Below are 27,097 nucleotides of genomic sequence, written 5' to 3'. Positions count from 1 at the left end.
TCACTCGCCTATTTTTTTCTTTTTATTAGCTTACTGTCATAATATTTTCACGATGGTATTTTTTCTGTCTTTACATAGCAAGATTGTATTTTTTTTTTTTCATCCAGGGTCAAAGAAAAAAGTGACAGGAAGGAAATGAAAAAGAAAGTATGAAACACCTGCTTAGCAGGCGCTTTTAATAATATAGCACAATAGTGAATGCAGTACATCAGAAATTTAGTAGAGTTCTAAATAATTTAATAATGGGAAAATGAGCAAAGAAAATGGGATTTCATCGAGTTCTAAAATAGAAATTAAGTTAGCATTACAGACTGGACTTGAACAAACTTATTGTCTACAAATTAATTTGGGTGAGTTTCTACACCCAGAGACAGGACGTCAAAGACATGAATTTTGGGAGCACTACACCCGAGTGAACAAACGAAAAGAAAAGAAAAAAAAAATGAAGGTCTCTAGACCACCCTGTCCTGCGCGCGGGCGCACGAGCGAGCGGGCGTCATGTCAGCCACTGCCCTGCGCCTGGCGCCTGCATGCCCGCCTTGCGCCTAAGTGTCATTCGACGTCAATACACTTACAGGCCCATCTATGATCTAGGCTACTCGTGCTCGCCATCGTCAACGTCATCATATCGGTCACTCGAAATAAATTGCATCACCATCAGAGCTCGTACATCAATACCACCACAATCATTATCATTACTATCATTACAGCCAATCTTATCCACCGCAACTTAAAATCATTCCCATCAGAGTCACTGTCACAAAACACATCAGCATTAACGATTCAGATATCGCAGACCCTACGACTAGCTAACGTTAGATCTTACAAAAATGAAATGGAGGTGGAAAACTATGATGGATACACGATCGATAATGGCATTTTACCGCAGAAAAAAATACACAGAACATCTTGCACCGGAAAATAAAATGGAATTGGAAAACCACGATGAGGAAAACCAGGGTGAAAACATGAAGCTTGAAGACGAACGACGAAGACACTTTACGGTAAGAATACTACCGGTACAGCTTATAAGTTATAATCAACAACGTTGCAACATCGTTCAATCAAACACTCGATCAAAAACTCACCTCCATAATTGTTGCTAACGAGGTAAGTACTTAACAAAAAATGAGCAAAACACTCTCAGAAGTACGATTGTACTCTGAAAATAAAGGGATATAATGATACGAAAGCAAAAGAGAGAAAAATGAGAGAAAATGGACTGGAAACCTGAGAATTTACGCCACTCTAAGCTAACGTAATGTGGCACAGCACAGAAAACCGTAACTGTATACATATATAACGGCATACGATCGGATTGCCGGTGTACTCGCTACACACATGCTGTACTGGTACACCGAGTCGAAGAGCGCGCGCGGACATATCGTGTAAGTACTACACGTTTCGACGATTACACGCTTCGCGCAGGCTTCCGAACTTGCGTGTAATTCGCACGACTACACGTTTCCCCGCGAGCGCACTGACTCGGAACACCTTTTGAAACGTGTGATCGTGCCAAATACACGATACTGGCGTCTGTGTGGGTACACGTTCGAATCGTGTAAACGTGTAATACTTAGTGGTGACTGGTACTGTATGTACAATTATACGTACATGTAGAACAGGAAAAATGTACTTCTCGCTTTCTGAAGGACAAACAGTTTATGGGTGTTTAATCATGCAAGCACCAAATTACATGTACAAATGTATACTTTGTATGAAACACATTGAGTGTTATTGGTTTAAATTTCATGCATCTCCTGTATGGGGTTCTTATAATGCCATAATTAGACTTCAAAAAAGGTGTCTCTCCAAGTATTTCAGATTAATCCTCAGGTCATACACTGTGATTCCATTGTAGAATGACTGTAAATTAGCCATGCCACTATTTGCTCATTTAATAGTTTAATGGTAGTGTAAATGCTCCCATTATGAAAACCATGTAGCAATGGTGCCCGCATTGCTGCTTTGCATTTGGTATTGCTATAAGCTTACAGTGTACATGGAGATCTTCAAATGTGGGTACTGAATGAAAAGCTGGATAACCAATATTTTGAGGACATTATAGATACATGTATCGTGGAGAGCAAGGTCAACTGAAAACTGCGCTGGAAGAATCAAATAAATGAAAAGCAAAGTCAAGCATAAAATCTAAATCAGACGTTATACAGATCCCACATGCGTGGAAGGAGAGTGTGAATCATTGGAAGCACCATATTATCGGCTGATTTTATCCGCTCGATATGAAAGTTCATTAAAGGTAATGATATACACCACAAGCCAATGCCTTTAGCATTATTTCAGTCTTCACAAAGTGTATTTTGAGAGTAATTGTCAAATTTTGCTGAGGCTACTTGATATTAAATGCAGTAAATATGAAAAACACTAAACATTGTTAGATTTCTTGACCAAGCCTGAGTAAACAAAGAGCTAGCTTGCTTGCTGCAGAGTTATGAACAGTGCTCTTTACAAGTACTATGTGTTGATCAGGTACAATATATGTATTGTAGACTCAAAAGGTCCACAGGATATAAAAAAAACAAACAAACAAAAACCGGGAGGATTTCTCTTCATGTTATTAGATCATAGGGACCAATACAGTGTATTTCATTTTCTTTGTAGCAGATACTACATAACTTTATCTTATCATATCAAACACAGGCAAAAACATGCAAGGTATGATTGGAGTAACAGACCATAGAAAATGGGTGATTAAATGAGGAAATCAATTTATACCCCTTTCAGTACCTCATGCATTTCTGGCCAGCTCCTGGCTCGAGCTAATTTGGCCCGTGCCAAGCAGTAAAAATTGCGTTCAGTAACTACAGCAGAGCCGCGCTACTTTTACGATGACCCATTCACGAACTCAGCCACGTAAGGGATAACTACATACCATGGCAACTGAACGCGTGCTCCGGCGGAGGGCATGGCCAGGTAATTGTGACCTTTGACCGTGCAAGAAATTTTGGCCCGAGCCTGGTGCTGCTATCATTCATAAACTCTTCGATTGGCACCAGGGCCGAGCCTGGCCCGTGCCTGGTGCTACATGTAGCTTCAGCAGCGCCAAAAAAATCCGCTCCTGGCACGAGCCACTTTGGCCCGACCCATTCATAAACTCAAAATTTTGTGACTTAGCTCGGGCCTGGCGCTAGCCAGGGGAGTTACTGAAAGGGGTAATAATTTTCTTCAGGGCAGTGGGATACCTGTACACAAACAGTTGCCCACATACAAGCACAAAATCACCCAAGAACATGAGGATGCATGCATTTAATACACATAAAGTACCACATTCACACACAATGTACGTACACAAATGCAGGCAGAAGTGCACTTAAAAAATATATACTGTACAACTGTAATGCCTACACTCAAACATATGAGCACATGGCTGATAGTAATTGTAAAATGTGATGCAAATGTTATGAATTTTGCTGGTATGATCATGATGGCAAGTATCAGTTTTTCAAAACATCTAGATTTTATAGTTATAATGTGAAAGTGCCAATATACTGTTTGTACTGTTTTTGTGTCTTACCTCAGCTGCTGATGCATTGATCCCACAAAGGCATTTTGGATTGCAAAATATTCTCATAGAGAGACATCCAATCACTGAATCTTTTTAAACTTTCAGATGCATATCGTCGCTGGGGCGACAAGACCTCGTATCTACAAAATGTCAAATGTTCAGGAGAGCCAAAAAAACATGGCGGCCAAAGCACTATACCGAATGGGACAGCCATTCCTTTGACGTGCCATGGTGGCTTCATTTTTTGGGTAAAACAACTAGGATTTGGACAGGACATCACTTAAGCAATTATTTGACCATACCACAATTTTGTAAATGCAAAAAAGTCATTTTCAACAAAATTGCAGATACAAGGTCTTGTCACCCCAGCGACGATATGTTGTATAAAGAACAGTTACATTGATAACACTTTGTTCTCATAAAAGAATGTCATTTTCTATTTGCATATCTTTACATGTAGGCTGTATTGCAGCTGAATTGTGCCCATTTCTATTCAAGATTAGAGAAGTGATGTACCATAGGTAGGGCCTACTGTATAGCTGTGGAATACATCACAGAAATGCACAATACATCGTCCTGTTGATTCCATTACAGCACCGCATTCTGCCACTGAGGGAACCTGATACTCCTTTGATGGAGAACTCAGGGTGTGAGAACTTTAGGATGGAGACAGAATCAATAATCTGCTTACAGCTAAGTTATGTGTATCACATGTTAAAAAAAAAAGAAAGAGAAGAAGATGCAAGTTTGAGTTACATTTGATACGAGGAAAAGACACCAAATGGTGGGCTGGATACATTGTATTCATAGGACAGGTCGATGTTTTTAACAACTCATTAGAGCCAATCATAAAGGGCCATTCTTTGAAAAGTGAACCTAATTTCAAAAAAATGAAATTTGTTCTCTGAAATTTTGAGTTGATTAATCATACAGAGCACTGTCTGAAGTTGCATGAATTATAATTGTATTTTTAAATTGAGGTCTTTATTGTGCTAATTTGCATATATTTACATAGACATATATTATACAGGGAATATTGAGCATTTTTGCCCTTTGTTTGACTGATGGAAAGATGTGTCTATTAACTTCCTTTCTGTGATATATGGTAAAATTATGTTTGTCCCCACGTGATTGAACATATCTAGCCTAAGAATGATAGACATAATGAAATCATAAGGAAGTAATTAACATACAAAGTTAATTATCTCTTAATGTCACACACGTGACCAAAAAACAGGAAAAGTTTATGCTAATTAAAAACCTGAGCCATGATCAACTTTCTTTTTCATGTCAAAAGCTAGTTTGATTGTATCTTACTTTCCACCAAATTTAAGCATCCTACGGTATCAGACTTAATTAATAACAAGCAAATTAATTGGTCACACACGTGACCACTGGTCACGTGTGTGACTTATGTGTGGTCACGTGTGTGACCAGCAATTCATTTGTACACTTTAATAATGCACATTATTGCCCTTTTTCATGACAAGAATGTACCCATATTCAATGGTACATTCTACAGTTATTTCAAGAATGATACCCTTAAAACAATGGAGTAATAAGTGCAGTGTCCAGCTCTTGGTCTCAAGTTTGACACTTTTACCAGAATGCACAAAGTTTATAGTAACTTCCTATTCAAACTGGTGAGGAGTCTGCTGGACAATTGTGTTGCAATATGTCACTATCTAACAAAAGATATTCACATTTGATTTCTTGTTACACAGTAAAGCCATTTGATAGTGATTACTTATCTGATGAAGAGTTGTCTCATCTACAATATATCCACATAAATGATCTTGTATGTTTCGTAGTGCATGTGTATTGCATGTTGTTTTTTTTTTTCAATGGCAAGACTAGCAGTCATGTCATTGAAAAGAATTAGGATTGATGTGTATGCAAACATGTAATTACATAGCATTATCAGGTTATTCTACCCTGAATTCATTTGACATATTCAAACATTGTCATTTGAAGTTAAGTTAAACTGCACAGAATTTTGTAGTCATGTTTGCATACTGGTCATCTGATGGACATGTACAGTTTAATGTACAATGCTCTACACAAAATGTGTAAGCAACTAAGGAATTACATTTTTTATCACTTTGATCATCTTTTAGAAGACATACCAGAAATGGGAAGCCGCACTTCATCTATCCAAATATTTGCAAGCAAATTGATTTCAACAATTAAAGAATTGATGAAGATATTTAAGAAAAAGAGCATCATTATTTAAAAATGATACAAACTGCTAATGATATGGGGGAAAGTACCTGATGCTTGATTTATGATATCAAGGTACCAATAAAGATTTGCTTAGAAATAAAAATCAGTATCTCTAAAAAAATTAAGGATGGATAATTGCAAATTTAATTACCAAAGTTTAAAATAATTAAGTCAATCAAACAGTTTGATGCGAGTGTGATCAGAAATGTGATAGAAGAGTGAGGAGAGAATTAACAAGTTCTTCTTTATTACAGTAGTAAGGAAGGGAGATCGCTTGCGACTTCTCATTTACTTTGATAATCAAACTACACTGTCGATTGATATCATACATCAGATAAAAGTAGTCATTTGTGTGTCAATACATATAAGTTTATAATCCAAGAATTCTGGTTACTTGTGATTGGCATGAAACACGGCATAATATCGAGTTAGAAAATGATCATATGATTTTGTGCATGTTTGTACGTGGGGTGTTGATTTTTGCATAATATTAGAACATGCACACAATAATTCAATGCAATCAAATATAAATGGCCAGGTTTGTAAAAGACAGCATAACACATAAAATCAACCTATATGTGCATGTTCATTATTGTATTTCTGCAGTAAACATAAACTTCGTGTGAAACTGCCTGCTTTTTGTATACAATAGTGTACCATCTAAATGAACTTAAAAAAATAAGAATGTTTCAGGTCCCTTCTTGTGTCTTTATTTCTAAAATCAGCTAGACTAAATTTCAACATCAGATATAACCATTGATAGCTGAAACTATGAATTATTATATCTAATTTAGCACAGGTTTTCACCATGCAATGTTCCTGGATTTTCTCGGTCAGTATCATGTCACACACGTGACCACCCAAATGTCACACACGTGACCATACATCAACACATAAAGTAATACATAAACAAATACCTGTAATAGATTCATACTGTTTGTGGCTCATTTCCTATTCACAAAACTCTAATGCATGTCTGCTAGAATCATAAACATTCTAACTTTTAAGAATTCACAGAGTTTGTAAGTTAAGTCTTGATCATGAAAAATCCCATTCCGTGCGAGGTCACACACGTGACCGACCTTATTTGACCTCTGACCCTTAATCAATAAAATGTACAAAACATTTCAAATTGTCACCTGATAGGTTTTGACATACATAAGCCAAATACACACAAACAACTAGTATACCTGTAAGGCCTTTCGAGTTATATGAGATACTTTTCCCAATTTGCTGTATTTTTGGTCACACACGTGACTAAGAATGGCCCTAAAGATGTTGCTCCACATTTGTTTGTCAAATGTACATTGTATTTTAGTGTGATATCAAAATATCATATATTTGTTTTGTTTTTATATTTTTTGGGGGTGGGGAGGGGCAGTAGAGTTCACTTACAGAATCAAAAGGAAAAACTAGCATAAAGCACTCCCGTTATAACGAACACGGTTATAACGGAATTCCGGTTACAACCAAGTAACAATTCAGGCCGCAACATTATCCAATCTATATATATGCATTTTCATTGCTTATTTAATCAGTTATAAATAACAAAATTTTGATGTAACGAAAGAAAACTGCCTGTCCTTAGGACTTCATTATAACAGGAGTCCACTGTTTGACAGCTTATTTGAATGAACCCTTACAACTTCACTCCTTGGATAAAATTTCTTAGATCTCACAGACTGTGTGGGCGTGATCAATGTGGAGTTACACTGTATAATGAGTGTGAAGCGAGAAAACACTCTGCCATCATTTTGACCAGTATTACCCTCTATAGACAAAACATTCATTATATGCTTGCAGGGTCGATGTACCAAAAATAGACTTTCAGTAAAGTAGTACCTCACATAGCTGTTCATTGGAAGGAGACCTCTACCAATTAGTTCATGTTGTCAGATGATGTGGGCTTACTTTCGAGAACATATAACAAATCAGTGAGCTGTCTCTAAGATGTGCATGGCTCACCAGAGTGGTGAGATGAAACATACATGTATGATACACCTGGGAAATGTTTCCATTTGCAGATGAAACAAAAACCCAGCTTTAGTGCTTCGCAATAGTTCTAAAATGTGAGTTAGGAAAGGAAACAACCAATGTAAATAATGTCAATCTGTGATTAATCATTTAAGTGAATATATAGAATGTGAACAATAGTTTTTATCAAAATTGTTTCTAGAATAAACTGGACTTCCACAGTTATGGTTTATGGAGAAAAATTTTGATATCTCCATATATTTTAGGCTTCATTGCAAAATTTTTGTATGTTTTATGATACAGCTGGCCTACAGTACACATACATGTACTCTGTATGCATCAAATGTGATAACTCAAACATTTTTAAATCACTGCTCCCAGTGGCTTTCAGACACATTTCCCCAAAGAGAAAGTGATTGCTTACCCTGAACGTCGATGACAAAAAATGCTGAAAAGCTCTCCTGACAGCTGTAAATCTTACTTTCATTGAATCAAGCCAGATACATTATAAAAGCCATATGCATTCTTGCAGTACCTTCATACACATGTGGTGCTATCAAATGTCTACAATTTATAACTTAAAATCTGTCATAACCCACATTAACTATGGGATAAATCATTGTATTGTCATCAAAACGGAAGCTGGGTCCTAACCTGTTGGAAGCCAAGAGTAAATATTTACTTTTTAGCCTGTGTAAGCAGTGCATAGAACCAGTCAGGAATCGAGTGTTGCTGTGTACCAAGCCAACCTGTGGTGTGCTGTGGCATGCCAGGGGTGACACTGTCTGACCTCTCTATTCTACTGCACTCCATATACCACTCCATCAATTCCTTGTTACTGTGATGTCAATGACAGAAAGTGTCAGAAGGCTTGAGTGACACAGGCTAAACACATGATACCAGTACACACACTAGCTAAATACAAGGCACTTTCAAGGAGTGATGCCTTCATGAAATTGAAGGCATCCATGTGGTGTGCAGGTGTCATACAGTGCACTTGGTACAATTTGTAGTGGTTTGTGGTACATATTGACTCTCACAGCCAGAGGGTGATGGCTGACAAAAATATTATATACAGTATAGTTAGACTTTAAACAAAATATGGAAGCATTGTACAATGTGCGTGTGTATAAATGGTATAACATTTAAAGCAGCATGTACACTTGTTGAGATTAAATGATTGGAAAAAACATGAATCATAGTAGACCATTTATTGCAATGTTCTCCCATGTGTAGTACCAATCTGCTACAATCTTTTGGATGCTCTGTACTATGGAAGAACGTTACTGAAACTAGTGATATGTTGAAGGTACTTGTGAGTTAAATGTCTGAGACCCAAGGGCAGGGGTGGATCCAGGAATTCCGTAAAGGGGAGGTGCCTTTACAAAATGAAAAGGGGGCGCAGGATTCTTTTTATTTCTTTTGTTTTAACAAAAAATAAAGAGGGGATGCACGCCTGGTGCGCCCCCCTCTGGATCTGCCACTGCAAGGGCATTCAATTTATATTCTTGGTGGATACTGGCACATTGCAAGTGCTCATACAGTGTAGTATCATTATTATCATATTTTTTCCTACTCACCGTACGCATGTACAAAGTCATACTGATATCAGAATGTATGGACTGGAGTGCTGACCTTTCACACAAACTTGACCTTAAACCATCCCAGGGGTCTAATACTGCTGGGGAGAGCCGTGACCTCTGTCACTGTTCATTCAGATGGAATCTCTTCTCGAGTTGACATTGTGTGTGATGTGTTTGGTTGGTTCCACTTTAGACATCTGGAGGTCACCTGTTACTGCTGAAAGTGGTGTCAGAGAGCAACCAGAGGCTGTATGCAACCAAGCAATCAGGGTGAGTCAATACACTTTCTCCATTATCCCTTCCATATTGGGGATTAAATCAAAGATCTATCTAAAAAAATATTAGGCTTCAAAATCACATGGTGATGATTTGTAATGTTGCTGAATATAAATGAACGGTGATTATGAATCACAGCATTGAACTAATGCATTGTGTACATGGAAAACAGAATTTCATGACTTTTATTCGAGATCTCTATCCTTGCGATAAATCTTTGACTGTTGGGAGTCCTTGCTTCACTTCCACATTTCAGTTGAGGAATTTGTCATATTTAGTGTACCAAGCAATCAGGGAAAACTTGTACCAAGGTACGTTTATGCATCCAACCATATGTGTGTTGTATCAAAATAATGTACCACCACATCAATGCACTCAATAATTGAAGTGTTCACAGAAACAATATATTTGTTTTGTTAATACAATGAAGGAAGCGAAGGCAGAGATAGGAGTTTGGTGGAAGGTTTGAAAATTAGATGGATTGAGATCCATTACTGTAGTGGTAGTCTGAATGGAGACTAGAGAGAGAGAGGTGGGAGCAGCTGAAGCTGTCTGCTGGAATGGATCAGGGGCTGTGTGTGAAGAGATTCAATATTTTATTCCCCATTCAATGACAGCTGCCTGACAGAGAATGTGTTGGGCTTGCACAAATAATGCATACGTCAGATGAACGCATAAAAGTGAGATGAGGGGAGGGAGAAAAAAACCAAACCAAAAAACCAAACCCAGTATCATACATACGCTGTCTGGTTTGTCACTATCAAACAGAACATGTGCAACTCACAACTATACAGACCAGTATTGTGTGATCTCTTCTGTAGCTTTACCCTGACTGTCGCTATGCATGTTATACTGACGTCATTGTGCTGTGAAATAAACTGAATATTCATGTGACAACCAGAATGTGATGTTTCTTTTCATAAGATGTTAAAATTGCACAACAAGAAAACATTTTTGGCACACTCAACATAAAAAACTGTGCATTCTTTTTGCAATACAATGATTAAGTTGAAGAAAGAGGTACATTCATGAATAACATTGCTTTTGCGGGTGCTGTTTAATCACAAAACTTTAGTGGGGCCTAAGGAGTGACTCATATTCATGATGAAAAGGCAGCATCACATACTGTGTTGTGGATGAAGTGTCCATGAAGGGAGCAAAGCATGCTGTAATTCAGCTGTTTGTGTGTTATGGATATCTTTGTTCATGTGCAGATGTTAGTTGACAATATCAAATATATTGTATTGAGTGTGCTCATTTTATCCATTCTGTCATATTTCATGCTGGCAGCTTTGTCTCTTTGTGACTCACAGATGAAGTATGTGTGCCCATATCAAATCTAATGATTTACCACGAAAATGATGAAAACCTTTCGCTTTCACAAGTATATGGTAGATCCTTATACCATGATTGTACCATTCTTGATGCATATAGTGAACTCTGTGTGTAGGAATTTGGACAAGCACTTTAATATGACTTTTAACTCTTCTACACCTTGTAAGTACCCTTGTGCCCATGCTAAATGGGTTGATACATTGCCATGCACATTTAGGTTATGAATTAATGACACAAAACTGGCAGTGCATTACTTGAGCTGAGCTGATGAGGCAGGCACTTGCAGAGTTTATAGGTCATACATAACTTACTGTGTAATTTCCTCAAATCCCCATGTGCCCTTTCTACACTGTCTTGTCATCCTAAATGCCTGTCTATTACCCCCCATGCTCCCCCTGCTCTCTCCTCTCTGCAGGTCGTATCACTACAAGAGGGATGTGACAGAGGCAGACACCATCGCTGTCCCCAAACTCAAGGTCACCTTTGGAGCCACATTCCAGGTCACAGGAGGTGTAGCATGGTAGGAAATTCATGTTACCTGATACCAGGAGGCTCTAAATATGAATCACAAAACATATGAGTCACACAGGGGTGGAAAAGACAAACTCTCCTGGAATCTCTCTCATTATCTGTTGAGTACTCTGTTTTCAGGCTGTTTCATTAGCTTAAAGGGATTATCGGTGGAGATGAGGATAGGTCTTTTAACTTTTTGCAAGATACTATTAAGGCTGCGTTCATGCGAAACTAGAATTGCGTTTCTAAACACGTTTAGTCGCTAAACGTGTTTAGTTGCGTTGCGTTCATGCGATTTTTCCATTTAAACGCGTTTCAAAACGCCGATCTGAAACGCGGAAAAAAGGGCGTTTTGAATCATGATTCTGCCAGAATCACGATCGCAGAAACCGCATGAACGCAACCGTGATTTCAATCATGATTCTATGACGTCATTGTGCGCTGTGCGCAGGCGTGTCTCATGGGGTATCCCATGCACAGCTTCTAGTTCTGTTCGCGCGCTTGTGTACGTCTTATGAATCGTGTGTTTTGGTACCATACTTGCACTTGTTTGTTTACATCAACGCCATACACCGATTCTATGCTAGTATCTAACGTTAACTGTTTAACATAATAATACATGTAATTACTCTCCGATTGAGTTGATAAAAGTAATAGCTGCAGCGCTGTGTCTACCAAGGGAAACAATTGGAGAGACGAAGAATTTGGATTATTCCTCGATCTGTTCCTCGATCTGTGGGCAGAGCCTGAATGTCACAGCTAATCGGAAAGTATTCACCGAAATAAAAACGTAAAGGCCTGTACAGCTGGAATAAGGAGGTCTGGCTCAAGTTGCAGAGACAAGGTCAAACTGCGCAGTGCGCTGCGCAATGGCAAATGATGAGCTGAGCCAGAATCAGCATTGCGAAAGCCCGCTTGAACGCTCTTCCGCTGAGACCGTGATTTGAAACGCCGTTTTGAATCATGATTCGTGTTTGTGATTCTGGCAACGAAATTCGCATGAACGCGGCCTAAGATACCACTTACGTGTACTTACGTGTATGAAATAATACAGAGTATACCATTGTAAGAGGAATTGCAAAGTTTATTCGATAAAAATCGGTTTTAGAAGGGCTGAGACATCCAAAAATAAAATAAAAGGTAGGTCCCACCTTTTAATGTTAGAAACCCAACGTTTGGTCTGAACCACAAGTATACAATCCCTATAATAATATAGACTGAATGGCCTTTGTCCAGTAATTCACAGGCTAAATTGAAGTGGAAAGATAATGTTACAAATTGACACCTGAGATCTTACCTTTTGCTTTTGATGATGTACATCTCTGTCTGCTATTATTATTTTTTAGCTGCCACCAATTGACGATCAGTGATGTCTCTACATTGTGTGTTTGTACTGTAGAGATTGATCGGTGGTTATTCATTAAAACAATTGTTATATGTCATTAGTTCAAGGGACAGGGAATTTCTCGTTTGATTTACAGAATAAAACAATGAGTGTCAAGTACCTGTAGAACTCAGGTGTGAGTTGTGCCAACAAATATATTAATCCACACTTTTTATTCAGGTACAAAATGTAATGTAATAGTATGTGTCAAATGGAAAATATTTTACCTTTCAATGCTGAAGGACAAGAAAAGATTTGATGAGGCCATGTGGAGTTCTTTAAACAGGAGGCAATAAAAGTCTTGGTAGATGCACAGACAAGGCATATGATGATCAGGGTCCCATTTCATAAAACTTGTTAGTGACAACTGCCATATTTCTATGACAAATTTGCTCTCAGCCAATCAGATGCAGGGATTTCAGTAGCTTCTAACAATTATCACAACTTGTCACTGATAACACGTTTTGTGAAACAGGCCCAGAATGCACTGTACTTTTGTACTAAGACTGTATTTGCATCTCTTGTGTTTATAACTTCCAGTTTGTGTTGCCTGAAGGATGAGATGTTAGTGGCCACCGGTCAGGGTCTCCTGAGGAGGATCACATGGGAAGGTATAGGTAGAAGCCATCTGGATGTGTCCATCAGGTCTGTTCCATTCTCACTGGACCTTCAGCAATCACGAGGTGAGGGCTTATAGATACATGTAGTTCAGCTGATCTGAAGCAGTGGAGATTGATACCATGCTATTTCTGCAGAAGAATGATGCAGATGTTGCAGGGTTATTTAGTATGTCTTTGAATCTTTAATAGCAGAATTGTGCTACTCTCATGTCTTTCAGTAACTTTGTGATCTGTTAGTGTTGTGTTTTTTCCCTCAGGTTTGAAGGAATCTGGAAGTTATCTTTCCACTCAATGACAGTTCATATGGGCATTGCTGATTTGGTGCAATAATACTACAATTTTTCACTATTGCAAACTTTCTCAATCTTTCCCAGAGTTAAAAAACCCCACCATCACTTACATCGTTGTCCTGATATCACAAAACCTAAAGTTCTCCTTTCTCTTATGGCAGTGTGAGTGTGTTTGTGTATATTGTATTCTTGGTAGTACAAGATGATCTAGTGGTACAACTCAATGTAAAAAGAAAAACATGTGTGTCTTGTAGAATCCCTCTTGGAGGATCCCAGTATTCACTTCAAACAACTGGAGTACAGTGTGTTGCTGGGAGGTTTTGCAGTGGTTCTTTCAGACGGCAGAGCTGCCTTCCTCACCTCAGAGACCACCAAATTTTCACCCAAGGTAAGGCCAAATCACTGGCTTCTCTTGTTTCTTTATATTGCTTTGTTTATTGTTTGTTTGTTTTAGCTCACCTGAGCCATACACCGTAATGAACTATTTGCAATCCTTCATTGTCCATCGTGCATTGTGCGTAAACTTGTTACATTTTCAGCATCTTCTTTAAAAAGCCATGACAGATTTTTACCAAACTAGATGGCCCATTTGTCTTAATTTTTTGCCTGCTGTAAATTCAAGCCTTATTGCAGTTTGAGTGAAAAAGCAGCTCACATTGTCACATCAAGGATACCAGACTTTCATGGATTTGTCCTCTCCCTGGTGCACCCATGTTCTTGTTTTTCTGTTTCCTGCTTACACAAAGTTGAAGACCACATTTTTTTTTTTTTTTTTTTTTTGCATAATTGAACAAATTGATAGGTTGGATTTTTTTTTAAAATTAACTTATCATGAAAAGAATTGGATCTAGTCTTTGTTTTTGTGTGAAGAAAGTGTTGTGAAAAGTGATGGAAAGAAAAAGTGTTTTGTTTTTCAACTGAAGTGGTGACAATTTTCCTTCCATGCAATTTTCTTGACAAGTAAGTCTAAACTTGCAATTTGCAAGTCAGGAATCCTCTGAACTCCGAGTGATAATTTCATTGTCGACCAATTCAGATGATGCATCTGAAATCCATTCATTGATATTACTTGTATGATGCCTTTTTATGTAAAAATGATAATCATGATTGCCAACTGTCTTGAGGTAAAGTTGACAGCTGTCATGTCTCTTATTCTCACTGAAAATTTGAAGGCCCCTAGTGACTTTGTGAGCACAGTAAGTAGATAGAAATACCCACTATTAAAGCTATCAATAGAATCTTTGCTTCATGCTTCATGTAACCTTATTTATATGATGAAAATTAATGGCATTTTGTTTATGCTTACATACATGTAATATTGCATCATTTCTTTTGTGATATGTACATGTAGGTCTTTTCTTTTAATCTCTCCAACTCTACTATCATTTCTACCATTATTTTTGATACAGCTATTAATCCTGCTGCTTTCATGTAATTTTCAGCATTATGTCTACATCCATAATTTGTCTACACTCTAATCATGAGTCCTTGCAGTCTACTATCTGCCATAGAATTATTCATTGTCATAATAGTTATGATTTTGAATAAACTTTCGATTCTGTAGATGTAAATACTAAGTTCACTGATATATTTCACAGCATTCTTGACTGCAAATTGTTGCATGTAGTTGTTCTCTGCTGCATTATGTGAAAGAAGAGTGCCACAATTGTATGTCAGTACAGAAGTTTTCATTGCATGTATCACAGAACTAGAGCTTCTTCATGTTACTGATATGATTAACAAACGACATTGCAGGGAAACATGCAAGTTATGCTCGGTCTAGGGGAAGGTGCGTTCCAATGTCTTGTTAATCATATTAGCTCTTTAGCAATGATTGACAGATGAAGTCACGGGCAGAATCTTTGTTTGGAAGGTGTTTTTTTGTGTGGGCATATCCTAGTAATGTTAAGAAAAATAGTAGAAATATCATAAAATATATGGCACACATAGATCATAATTATTAGTTTGGGCACAAAGTGATGTTGATGGTATCAAGAATCAATACAAGTCAACATGACAGAAACAAAAATTGGAGCGAGCAAAACATCTTCTTTGACATAGTAAGTCTCACATAAACTACAAGTCAGTGTCATTGCATGAAAATGAAACAAAAGATGCACAAAAAAGTGAATATATATGAGTAACCAGATATATTACTGTAAAACGTGATATATTAGCGGCATGAATTTTTTGCGAATTGGAGCTGATGGCCTTTTTGCAGCATGAAATTTTCGCGAACTGCCACTGGCATTCTATGCGTATAGTGTAGACAAGAACTTTCGCGTGCATTTTAATTTCGCGAATCTTGGCGATCGCGGAATTCGCGAAATTAAATGCACACGAACATTCCTCGTTTTACAGTATACTCAATATCTTCCATGGAGGGTAGTATTAGATTAAATCACTCTGTAAACAGTTGATTAGCATGGTGATAGCATAGTTCTCAAAACTGTTCTATGCTGAAGTGTTTTTACATGCATTATAAACATTACCATACAGCTTTTTCAGCAAATTTTGATATTGAACAACCACAACATGAAACAGTGTTTCTAGCTGCCAGAACTAGTGACAGCAGATAAAATTGATGCATGCAGTTTTATTCTATTCTTAGTTAGGCTTGCTGCTTCCATATTAAAGATGGCTAAAAGTGATGACATTCTCACAGCTAAGTTTTCTTATTGAAACACTGTTGTGTAGGGAATGGACTGATTTGCTAACAATTGCTCTGCAATGCACACACTACATTTGTATATCAAACCAAAAACCTTTTTTATTCTGTTTATGAGTCTCTGAACTTGAACAGAGTTCCTTGAAATAAAGGTCTTCACAGTACCCTTTAGAGAAGAAAGTAAAGTTGTTTTGTTTTCTCAAATAACAAAGGGCAATAGGGGGAAAATAAAGCTGGGTGATCTTATGTCACCCTGGGTATTATCCTGAGTAGGTGAAATAAGGCACTGTGGCCTCATGTCAGTGCACAGAGAAGTTGTCAAGGCCAGACAAATACTGTGTTATGAGTAAGTAGAGGTGGCTGAGCCACTTTAGAGTAAATCTCAAGAGATTTCTTTCACTTTTCCATTCTTCCTTAGTCTGAGACAAACATGTTTGTGAGGGGTGTTCAGTGGGAACTGGTGGAAACATTGTGTGTAAGATGGGTGTGTGCTGGCATGCCTGAATTTTCTGCCTCACTGTTTATTATAGCCCTTTGTACAATGTAACTATTTCAGTGTGTTTTTATAGGTCCTACTGTGAAGTGTCAATGGAATGTGGTCTACAGTATACTCATTATAATACCTGTGGCAGACTCTAGCAAGTGTATACTGATTTTATTGATTTCACTCATTTCATATTAATATAATAGATATTCAATGAATGGTCCATGTTATATCATGATTTATATGCATTGTATCATAAAGTTTAATACAATCAACAGTGTTATCAAGATGGTTGTGAGGATAATCGTGATCTTTATAATAATGAAAATGATACTGATAATGTTATTACTTCTCATATCTGCTCTGTTGTTATTTTCATCATAATATTATCATTGTCCATTCGTTTCTAATTCTTCTCCTGCTTCATCTGCTGTAATAGAATCAACTCTTGAAAATATTTCCTGGTATAGAGAACTGTAGTATGAAATACTATGCATGCGATGCAAAGTACTTGGCTGTACTGAGAGGCTATATAACCATTCTCTTTCACAACCTACTGTACTTTCACACCAGTCCATAAGTTTGTTGGATAGCTGTACAAACCACAAGTGAGTTGATTGTATGGATGACACTGTAGTTGACCTTTTTCAGACCTCTAGATGAAAACAGTCTTGCCCAGAATGCCTCTGATTGACAATACAATGGTGTTACAGTCCCAGCTAGCTACAAATTGTACGTAGGCCCTATGTGGAAGACGAGAAAAACCTGGTTGTTTTGTTGTTGGTTTTTTTGGGGGTTTTGGTTGGTTTTTTTTTCAGGAATCGGTCTGATTGTAGCAATGGGGAGGGGAAATTCATGATAAAAGACTTGTAAATTTTGCTCTGCAGTTTATTTGAAAGTGTAACAGCAGATATTAGGGGGGGGGGGAGAAAATTGTGTTTTGTTTTCTTTTGTTATGTTGTTAAAAGTCCATTTGCCAACAGTACTACGTTCAGATTGTTTCATTTCTTTGCCATGAAATAGTCTCAGATGATCATGACATCATTGTATGCTGCTACAAAGCAAATCGAGTGTGTGGTCTGATAAATTACTGCAGATTGTACTGGTGCACCGTTACAGCAGGTGCAACCCTCAAAGATATGAGAAAGTTGCCATTTAGTAGAGAGGAGCGTTATAGGTGACAAATGTCATCATGTTTACAAGTGAACAGGGCTCAGGCCTTTTTGGCACATTGCTGTAACATTCTCTTCCTTCTCTTACCCCTTCATTCTGGGTGCTTCCCCCCCCCCCCCCCCCCCCCCCCAACACTGTGGCTACTATGTGTAAAAGGATGTTTTGATGAATGAAGGATATTAGATATATCCTGCCTTTACCCCTCATTTATTAACCCTTTCACTATCACAGTAAGTATGGCACATTTTGTGCCTGGAAACATGCATGCTCTAAATTATGTCCAAAAAAAAAAAAAAAGTGACTGCAGCCGGCAGGAGGTTTTGTCTGACAAGCAGTGTCTCATTTCAAATGTCAATTTTGGGTTCGCATGTACAAGTAAATGTAGTGCAAGGGTCATCAGTAGTGTAATATCTGACAGAGTAATTTCAGATGGATTCAACCAATGTCTCAAACTGCCTGGCACAACACTTAGCCTTTTTGTTGGCATGGTGGAGAAAATTTAATGTACATAATATGCAAAGCGATGGTAGCGTAGGAGAAGGTGTAGGACTAATTATGGTAGAAGGATTAAAACAGGACCCATCTGTGTTAAGTGAATTTTCTCAAGCCTTCAGCATTGATCCCCTTTGACTTGACTGCACAGGATGTCATATTAATCAGGGGCCCTCATGCCTTACTCTTGATAGTCTACTGAGTTTTAGTATCATGAAGTGATAGTAAGAAGAAAAAAGTAAAATGAAAAAGAAATTGAGGCCATTAGAGTGTAAAAGGTCAATGTTAAATGTTCCCAGAAATTTCATAAAGTACTTTTTGTGTGACTTTTCATGAAGTGACCTGGTGTCAATCACAACAGATATTAGCATAATGAATTGATAGTTGCATATGACTGTTTTGGAGCACTGATGAACAGTACATGAATCTGCACATTCATTATAATTATATGGGTTAGTAAATATGTCGTAATCTAGCAGAAATGGAGAAACTTGGTCATTTTGTAAATACAATTGTAGAAATATCTCATGAACATTGTTGATTGAAGCAGCCTTTGTAATTCCAAATGAGATTACTGTAATCTGCGAGAGACAGTGAACAGCATACTGTTACACATGTGTATGCTGTATTAATTACATTTGTCACAAATGTACATACTAGTAATTATGTACATGTATGATGTACTGTATGCATGGTTGTTTTAATGTGTATGTACACAGGTTGACCAGATTTATGGAGAACATTCTATGTGGTATAGATATAGTACATACAGGCTGACCAGATCAGTGGAGAATTTTCTAGGTGGTATGCAATGTAGCTATACAGTACATGCATGTAGCAGGAAATACTTTATAGCTCACTCAATTTAGATTGATTTCACCCATTCCAGAATGTTCTGGGAAGTGCTAACATATTTGGCTGAGTGAGGCACTGTCCCTGTAGCCCAATGTGATTGGTAGTTATTCTTGGTAATGATGTTTTGTACATAGTTAGGCAGTGAGTCATCCAAGTTTCCTGGAACTTAGACTGGCTAGTAGGTTGGAGAGAGTTATAGAATGTGCTAGAAGGGGGTGAATGGATAGTATATAAGCCAGAGAAATTCTGCAGTAGGCAGAGTACCCAACACCTCTGCTCTGAGAGTTACGTCACTTCTGGCTCTGAAGCGACTTGTTATAGTCAGTCCTGTGTTACCTGCTGACCTGTTATGTTTGTGGAGATACTTGGCCTGGGAGACATTTTGCCTGCAGAGAATTAATGTGCCTTCATTGGACTCCATGTTTTTATGTCAATGGACATTGCTACGGCAAAGCTGTGACGGGCTGGATTCCTAGCTGGACAATATAAAGTGAATCATCATTCAACGCATCGACTGGACGTGGTCGTTGAATTCTGCACATTTCGCTGGGAACATTATACTGTGGATCTACTGTGGACATCTATGTACCCTGGAATTATAACGCGGACTATTGTAACCTGTGCCTCTGGATTTAAGTCGCAGGAATCATTCATCGGTGCATCGCGGATCATTCATTTGTGCATCGAACATCGTATCTGGACACTACCAGGGAATTGTAGCGACTTTGTGATAGTTTGGATGCATGTAAGTGATTCCATTACCGATTTGTAATTGTTTCTATTGATCATTGTTGTACTGATATGACGCCGATTACCAGTCTGTACCCACAATATTACTGTTAATAAACCGCCTGAACATCAGTTGATTGTTTCTTTTGTGCGATCATTCTCCGAGTGATTTTGGTCGTAACAAAATTGGGGGCTTGTCCGGGAAGTGAATTTAAAGCCAAAACTTAGAATTTGGAACGTTCCGGAATCCAGAATATTGGTACAGACATAATACCAGTTGAGTTGATTGTTCAATTGTATATTGTGTGTAACACATTGTCACAATGTCAATCAGTACAATGGATGTTCAGGCATTTGTTCAGAGGACAGATTTGTCCCTCAAAGATTTGCAAAGGTTACGCAAATGTGATTTGACTGCTATTGCACAGCATTTGAATGTTGATGTTCCACAAGGTGCAAGAAAGGCAGAGATTCTTGACTTAGTAGCTGGTCACATGGAGCTCAAAGAAGAAATTGTTACTCCTGATCAAGCTCAAATTTCAGATCAGACACGGCTTGAGCTTGCTAAATTGCAAATGAAGGAGAAAGAAATGGAAATGGAGAAAGAGAAGATGAGATTGGAAAGAGAGAGGGAGAAAGAACAAAAAGAACTGGAAATGAAGAAACTTGAAATGGAACAGAAGAAATTTGAAGTGGAGCAGCAACTGAAATTGCGTGAGATGGAATTGACTCATGCACAAACTGTTGGAAATCGTGAAAGGGCTCCCTCTGAGTTTGATTTGGCCAAGAACATTCGATTGGTGCCAAAGTTTGAAGAAAACAGAGTTGATGCATATTTTGTGTCATTTGAGAAGGTGGCTAACAGTTTGAACTGGCCACAGGAATTCTGGCCCTTGCTCCTTCAAAGTGTGTTTGTCGGCAAAGCAGCTGATGTGTACTCATCTCTCTCTGAAGAGCAATCACGTGACTATGCTACAGTCAAGAAGGCAGTGTTGAATGCTTATGAGTTGGTGCCAGAGGCGTACAGACACAAGTTCAGAAATTCGTACCGAAAACCAGGCCAGACACATGTTGAGTTTGCTCGTGAAAAAGAAATGATGTTTGATAGGTGGTACAGGTCCCTGAAAGTGGATCAGGATTTTGATAACCTACGTGAGGTTGTTCTCTTGGAAGAATTCAAAAAGAGTGTTGCTTTCAGTGTGAGGTCACATTTGGATGATCACAAAGTGACAAGTTTGCATAAAGCAGCCTTAATGGCTGATGAGTATGAGCTGACCCACAGAAATGACAACAGACCACCTTTCAGGAATTTCTCTGGAAATAAGAGAGACAAAAATCAGTCGAGCAGTCCAAAGAATGCTGGTTCTGAAAAAGGCACGAGTTCTGAAACTTCATCGGCACCAAAGCCTCAATCTGACAAAGGGTCCAGTACAAGTGCAAATGTTATCAAATGTTTTCACTGTAACAAGACAGGGCACGTAAAGTCACAGTGTTGGAAGTTGCAAAACAAAACAAAGAAGGACTTGGGATTTGTTATGTCAAAAAGTGTCCTACCCGAAAACAGTGTCCCGTTCAGTGAAACACAGGCCATTGAAAGTCAATCTCCCAAATTCAAAGATAGGACGAAGCAGGTGGATGAGAGCTATCGTAGCTTTTTGTTTGATGGTGAGGTGACCCCATGTACTTCTGGTGAGGCAGGTAAGCCAGTGGTCATCCTGCGGGATACGGGGGCCTCTCAGTCATTGATGGTGGATGGTGGTATGACTTTTCCACCAGATAGTGCAGTGAATGCAAAAGTCTTGATTCAGACTGTTGATGGCAGTTATATGTCAGTGCCACTGTATAGAGTGGATTTGAAGTGTGACCTAGTTTCTGGTCCTGTTACTGTTGGAGTTGTTCCTGAGTTGCCCATGGCAGGCATTGACTTTTTGTTGGGGAATGACTTGGCTGGGGACAAGGTGGTTGCGTCTCCAGTTGTTTCGGATAAACCAGTGGTGGTTGCTGAAACTGAGCAGTTGCAGGAGGAGTTTCCTGGGATTTTCCCAGATTGTGTTGTGACTAGGTCTCAGGCTCGTAGAGCTGTTCAAGATGATGCGGATTCTGTTGATGTGGAGGAGAATTCCGGTGTTTGGTTGGCAGAAACCTTTTTCAAGGATTTGAATGATGGGGTTGCTGCATTAGGCTCCGAGGCTAACAGTGATGGGCTGTTTAGCAAGTCTTCCTTGGTTGAAGCACAGCAGGCAGACTCTGAGTTGAAAGGCTTGTCTCAGACGGCGTGTTCTGAGGCTGAGGCTGAAAAGGTCCCTGAGTGCTATTATGTCAAAGATGGCATTTTGATGAGGAAGTGGAGACCTCCCCATAGGCCAGCTGATGAGGATTGGACGGTGGTCCGTCAAGTTGTTGTCCCTCCTAGTTACCGCGGTGAGATCTTGAGGATTGCTCACGAGTTACCTGTTGGCGGCCATTTAGGCGTCAGAAAGACAAAGGATCGGATCATGAGGCATTTCTATTGGCCAGGGTTGAATGTGGATGTGGCTGAGTTTTGCAAGACTTGTCACACATGTCAGGTGGCTGGTAAACCACAGCATTCAGTGAAGCCGGCGCCATTGATTCCGATACCTGCGTTTGAAGAACCATTCAATCGGGTTCTAGTTGACTGTGTTGGACCTTTGCCTAGGACTAGGTCAGGTCACAAGTACCTCTTAACAATCATGGACATGTCTACACGGTTTCCAGAGGCTATTCCATTGCGAAATATCACTGCTAAGACTGTGGTAGATGCTCTAGTGCAGTTTTTCACTAGGTATGGGTTGCCCAAGGAAGTGCAGTCTGACCAAGGGTCAAATTTCATGTCAGGCATATTTCAAGAGGTGATGTATCGTTTGGGTGTGAAGCAGCTGAAGTCGTCAGCTTATCATCCCCAGTCCCAAGGTGCGTTGGAGCGCTACCACCAGACCCTAAAGACAATGATTAGGGCATTTTGTGAGGAGTATCCCGAGGATTGGGATAAGGGCATCCCTTTCCTGCTGTTTGCAACGAGAGACTCCCCAAATGAGTCGACGGGTTTCAGCCCATTTGAGTTGGTGTACGGTCATGAAGTTAGGGGCCCACTGAAGCTCATCAAAGAGAAATTCATGACTGATGATGATGAGGTCCACCTACTTGACTATGTGTCAAAGTTTCGTGAAAGGCTTTCAAAGGCTTGTGAGGTAGCTAGGGAACACTTGAAAGTGTCACAAGACTCCATGAAGAGAAAGGCAGACAAAAATGCCAAAGCCCGAACTTTCAACCCAGGTGACAAAGTTCTTGTACTGCTGCCCATACAAGGTGAACCACTGAAAGCCAAGTTCAGTGGCCCGTACTATGTCAAAAAGAAACTCAATGATGTGAACTATGTGATCAGTACGCCAGACAGACGCAAAGATCAGAGGGTGTGTCACGTAAACATGCTGAAAGAGTACTATGAGAGAAAGGCTAGTCAGCCGGTAGGTGTAACCCAGGTGGTAGAAGAAGAAGTAGATGAAGAGGGAGAAGCTCAAGATGAGAATGGAAGTGAGCCCTCTAGTGCCAGGTTGTCTAACTCAGAGATGTTAGGGAAAGTAGATGAGGCACTGAACTACCTACCTGATAATCAGAGGAAAGATGTGACTACTCTGTTACATGAGTACAAAGAACTGTGTAAAGACAAACCAGGCTGCACCCCTCTGGCTGTACATGATGTTGATGTAGGAGATGCTGACCCTATCAAGCAAAACCCTTACAGACTAAACCCAAGCAAACTGCAAAAAGTAAGGGAAGAGGTTCAATACATGCTAGACAATGACATAATAGAACCTAGTAAAAGCAGTTGGAGCTCCCCAATCGTCATGGTGCCCAAACCGGATGGGTCTCAAAGATTCTGTATAGATTACAGAAAGGTAAATGCCGTGACGAAAACAGATTCTTTCCCCATTCCCAGACTAGAAGACTGCATTGACAGGGTCGGAAATTCTGCATATGTCAGTAAAATAGACCTTCTCAAGGGATACTGGCAAGTGCCCTTGACCGACAAAGCCAGAGAAATTTCTGCCTTTGCTACACCAGATGGCTTGTTCCAATGCAAAGTAATGCCATTCGGCATGAAAAATGCTCCAGCCACCTTCCAACGGCTGACAAACCAAATCATTGCCGGACTTGACCACTGTGTAGTATACATTGATGACATCCTTGTGTATAGTGACACATGGGAGGAGCACATTACACACTTGCGGCAACTTTTCGATCGACTCAAGGAGGCCGGATTGGTGATTAATCTGGCAAAGAGTGAATTTGCAAAGGCCAAAGTGGTGTATCTCGGGCATGTAGTCGGTCAGGGACAAGTATTGCCAAGAGAAGCCAAGGTAGAGGCTATACTAGGCTTTCCCATCCCCCAATCCAAGAAGGAGTTGCTCAGATTTCTGGGCATGGCTGGTTTCTACAGGAAATTTGTACCGAATTTCAGCACTGTAGTCACCCCCCTAACAAACCTGCTGAAGGGCAAGGCAAAGTACACCTGGACTGATGAGTGTCAAAGAGCCTTCGAGAAACTAAAGGCAGTCCTTGCTAATGAGCCTGTTTTGGCAGCTCCTGACTTCGCAAAGCCATTCAAGGTGGCAATAGATGCGAGCGATGTAGGAGTGGGAGCGGTTTTGCTCCAAGAGGATGACGAAGGCACTGAACGACCAGTTAGCTACTTCTCCAAAAAATTGAACGCATACCAGAAGAAATACTCCACAATTGAGAAGGAGGCTCTCAGTCTCATCCTTGCCCTCCAACAATACGAAGTGTACTTGACAAATAGCAAAGGGGAGATCACGGTCTATACTGACCACAACCCCTTGGTCTTTTTAGACCGGTTCAAAATGAAGAACAACAGGTTGTTCAGATGGAGCATGATGACGCAGCCATATGCACTCAAAATCAAACATGTGGCAGGCAAAAACAATGTAATTGCCGACGCTCTGTCAAGAGTGTAACATGAAGAGAGTATCAAAGGTGAAAAGTTTTCACCGCATATCATTTTCAGTGTATGTGTTTAGCATATTCATTAATGTGTGCAAAACAGTTCGATATGATTGTATAAGCGCTGAGCATCCAAGCAATATCATTGTAAATGGTATCCATGAAAAGAGAACATGGAATGAATACAGCTATCCAAAAGACATGTGATAGTATGTGATTATTGTAGCTTGACTTGGATTTTACCTCACATTCACTATAAATAATAATGAGAAATTGTGAAGGTAAAAGAAACCCTTGCTACGGCAAGGCTTTCTTTTTCCCATGGGGGATGGTGTCACAAATGTACATACTAGTAATTATGTACATGTATGATGTACTGTATGCATGGTTGTTTTAATGTGTATGTACACAGGTTGACCAGATTTATGGAGAACATTCTATGTGGTATAGATATAGTACATACAGGCTGACCAGATCAGTGGAGAATTTTCTAGGTGGTATGCAATGTAGCTATACAGTACATGCATGTAGCAGGAAATACTTTATAGCTCACTCAATTTAGATTGATTTCACCCATTCCAGAATGTTCTGGGAAGTGCTAACATATTTGGCTGAGTGAGGCACTGTCCCTGTAGCCCAATGTGATTGGTAGTTATTCTTGGTAATGATGTTTTGTACATAGTTAGGCAGTGAGTCATCCAAGTTTCCTGGAACTTAGACTGGCTAGTAGGTTGGAGAGAGTTATAGAATGTGCTAGAAGGGGGTGAATGGATAGTATATAAGCCAGAGAAATTCTGCAGTAGGCAGAGTACCCAACACCTCTGCTCTGAGAGTTACGTCACTTCTGGCTCTGAAGCGACTTGTTATAGTCAGTCCTGTGTTACCTGCTGACCTGTTATGTTTGTGGAGATACTTGGCCTGGGAGACATTTTGCCTGCAGAGAATTAATGTGCCTTCATTGGACTCCATGTTTTTATGTCAATGGACATTGCTACGGCAAAGCTGTGACGGGCTGGATTCCTAGCTGGACAATATAAAGTGAATCATCATTCAACGCATCGACTGGACGTGGTCGTTGAATTCTGCACATTTCGCTGGGAACATTATACTGTGGATCTACTGTGGACATCTATGTACCCTGGAATTATAACGCGGACTATTGTAACCTGTGCCTCTGGATTTAAGTCGCAGGAATCATTCATCGGTGCATCGCGGATCATTCATTTGTGCATCGAACATCGTATCTGGACACTACCAGGGAATTGTAGCGACTTTGTGATAGTTTGGATGCATGTAAGTGATTCCATTACCGATTTGTAATTGTTTCTATTGATCATTGTTGTACTGATATGACGCCGATTACCAGTCTGTACCCACAATATTACTGTTAATAAACCGCCTGAACATCAGTTGATTGTTTCTTTTGTGCGATCATTCTCCGAGTGATTTTGGTCGTAACACATTGTAGGAGTACAGTACATGGGTAACATTTGACCTCCATTGTAAATGCATGATGGATGGCAATCCGAAAGATCTCAAAACTTGAATTCATATTGCAGTAATTTAGTCAATTCCTTTTTCTGTTTGTTTCTAATCTACAACCTACCTCATTTTTTCTATCTCAATACAGTGTACATTTTATAGTCATCAAGTATATAATGGGTAGTAATATATCATTGCCCTACTAAAATTGACTGATGCTAGCCCATGGTCACATTGTATGACTTCTAAGGGGACCTGTGAAATTGAAATTATATTGTTTGAGAACCTGATGTATAGCATAATCATTAGCCAGATAGAAGTGTTTGTCTCTCTCTCTGTTGTTTTCTTCTTGTCAAATATCTAGGAAAATAATGTACATCTGAAATGCATGCAGGAGTAAGAAAGCACAGATATCCATCCGTTGTAGGAATATTTGAGTCAGACATAGAGTGTGGAGCTGTGAATAGATTTTCCTGCCAATGATGACGCTAGCTGTATTGATCTGTTTGA

General features: G+C 39.3%; 1 protein-coding gene across 1 annotated transcript in view; it reads left to right on the top strand.

Moving 5' to 3' along the window:
* The window catches only part of LOC139717460 (guanine nucleotide exchange factor subunit RIC1-like), a 78,339-nt gene that overhangs the window by 28,125 nt on the left and 23,117 nt on the right, over window positions 1-27,097 (top strand). Inside the window, exons 3-6 of the mRNA XM_071628967.1 lie at window positions 9,500-9,576; window positions 11,333-11,437; window positions 13,355-13,497; window positions 13,979-14,112. Of these exons, the coding sequence (XP_071485068.1) occupies window positions 9,500-9,576; window positions 11,333-11,437; window positions 13,355-13,497; window positions 13,979-14,112 (459 nt within the window). The remainder of the gene's footprint in view (window positions 1-9,499; window positions 9,577-11,332; window positions 11,438-13,354; window positions 13,498-13,978; window positions 14,113-27,097) is intronic.

The sequence above is a fragment of the Diadema antillarum genome, unplaced genomic scaffold (genome assembly GCF_040938485.1).
Source record: "Diadema antillarum isolate AM-2024a unplaced genomic scaffold, OU_Dant_1.0 scf00000075, whole genome shotgun sequence".
Taxonomy (NCBI): domain Eukaryota; kingdom Metazoa; phylum Echinodermata; class Echinoidea; order Diadematoida; family Diadematidae; genus Diadema; species Diadema antillarum.
Note: the sequence above shows the minus strand (reverse complement) of the source record. Positions and strands in the feature narration are given on the sequence as shown.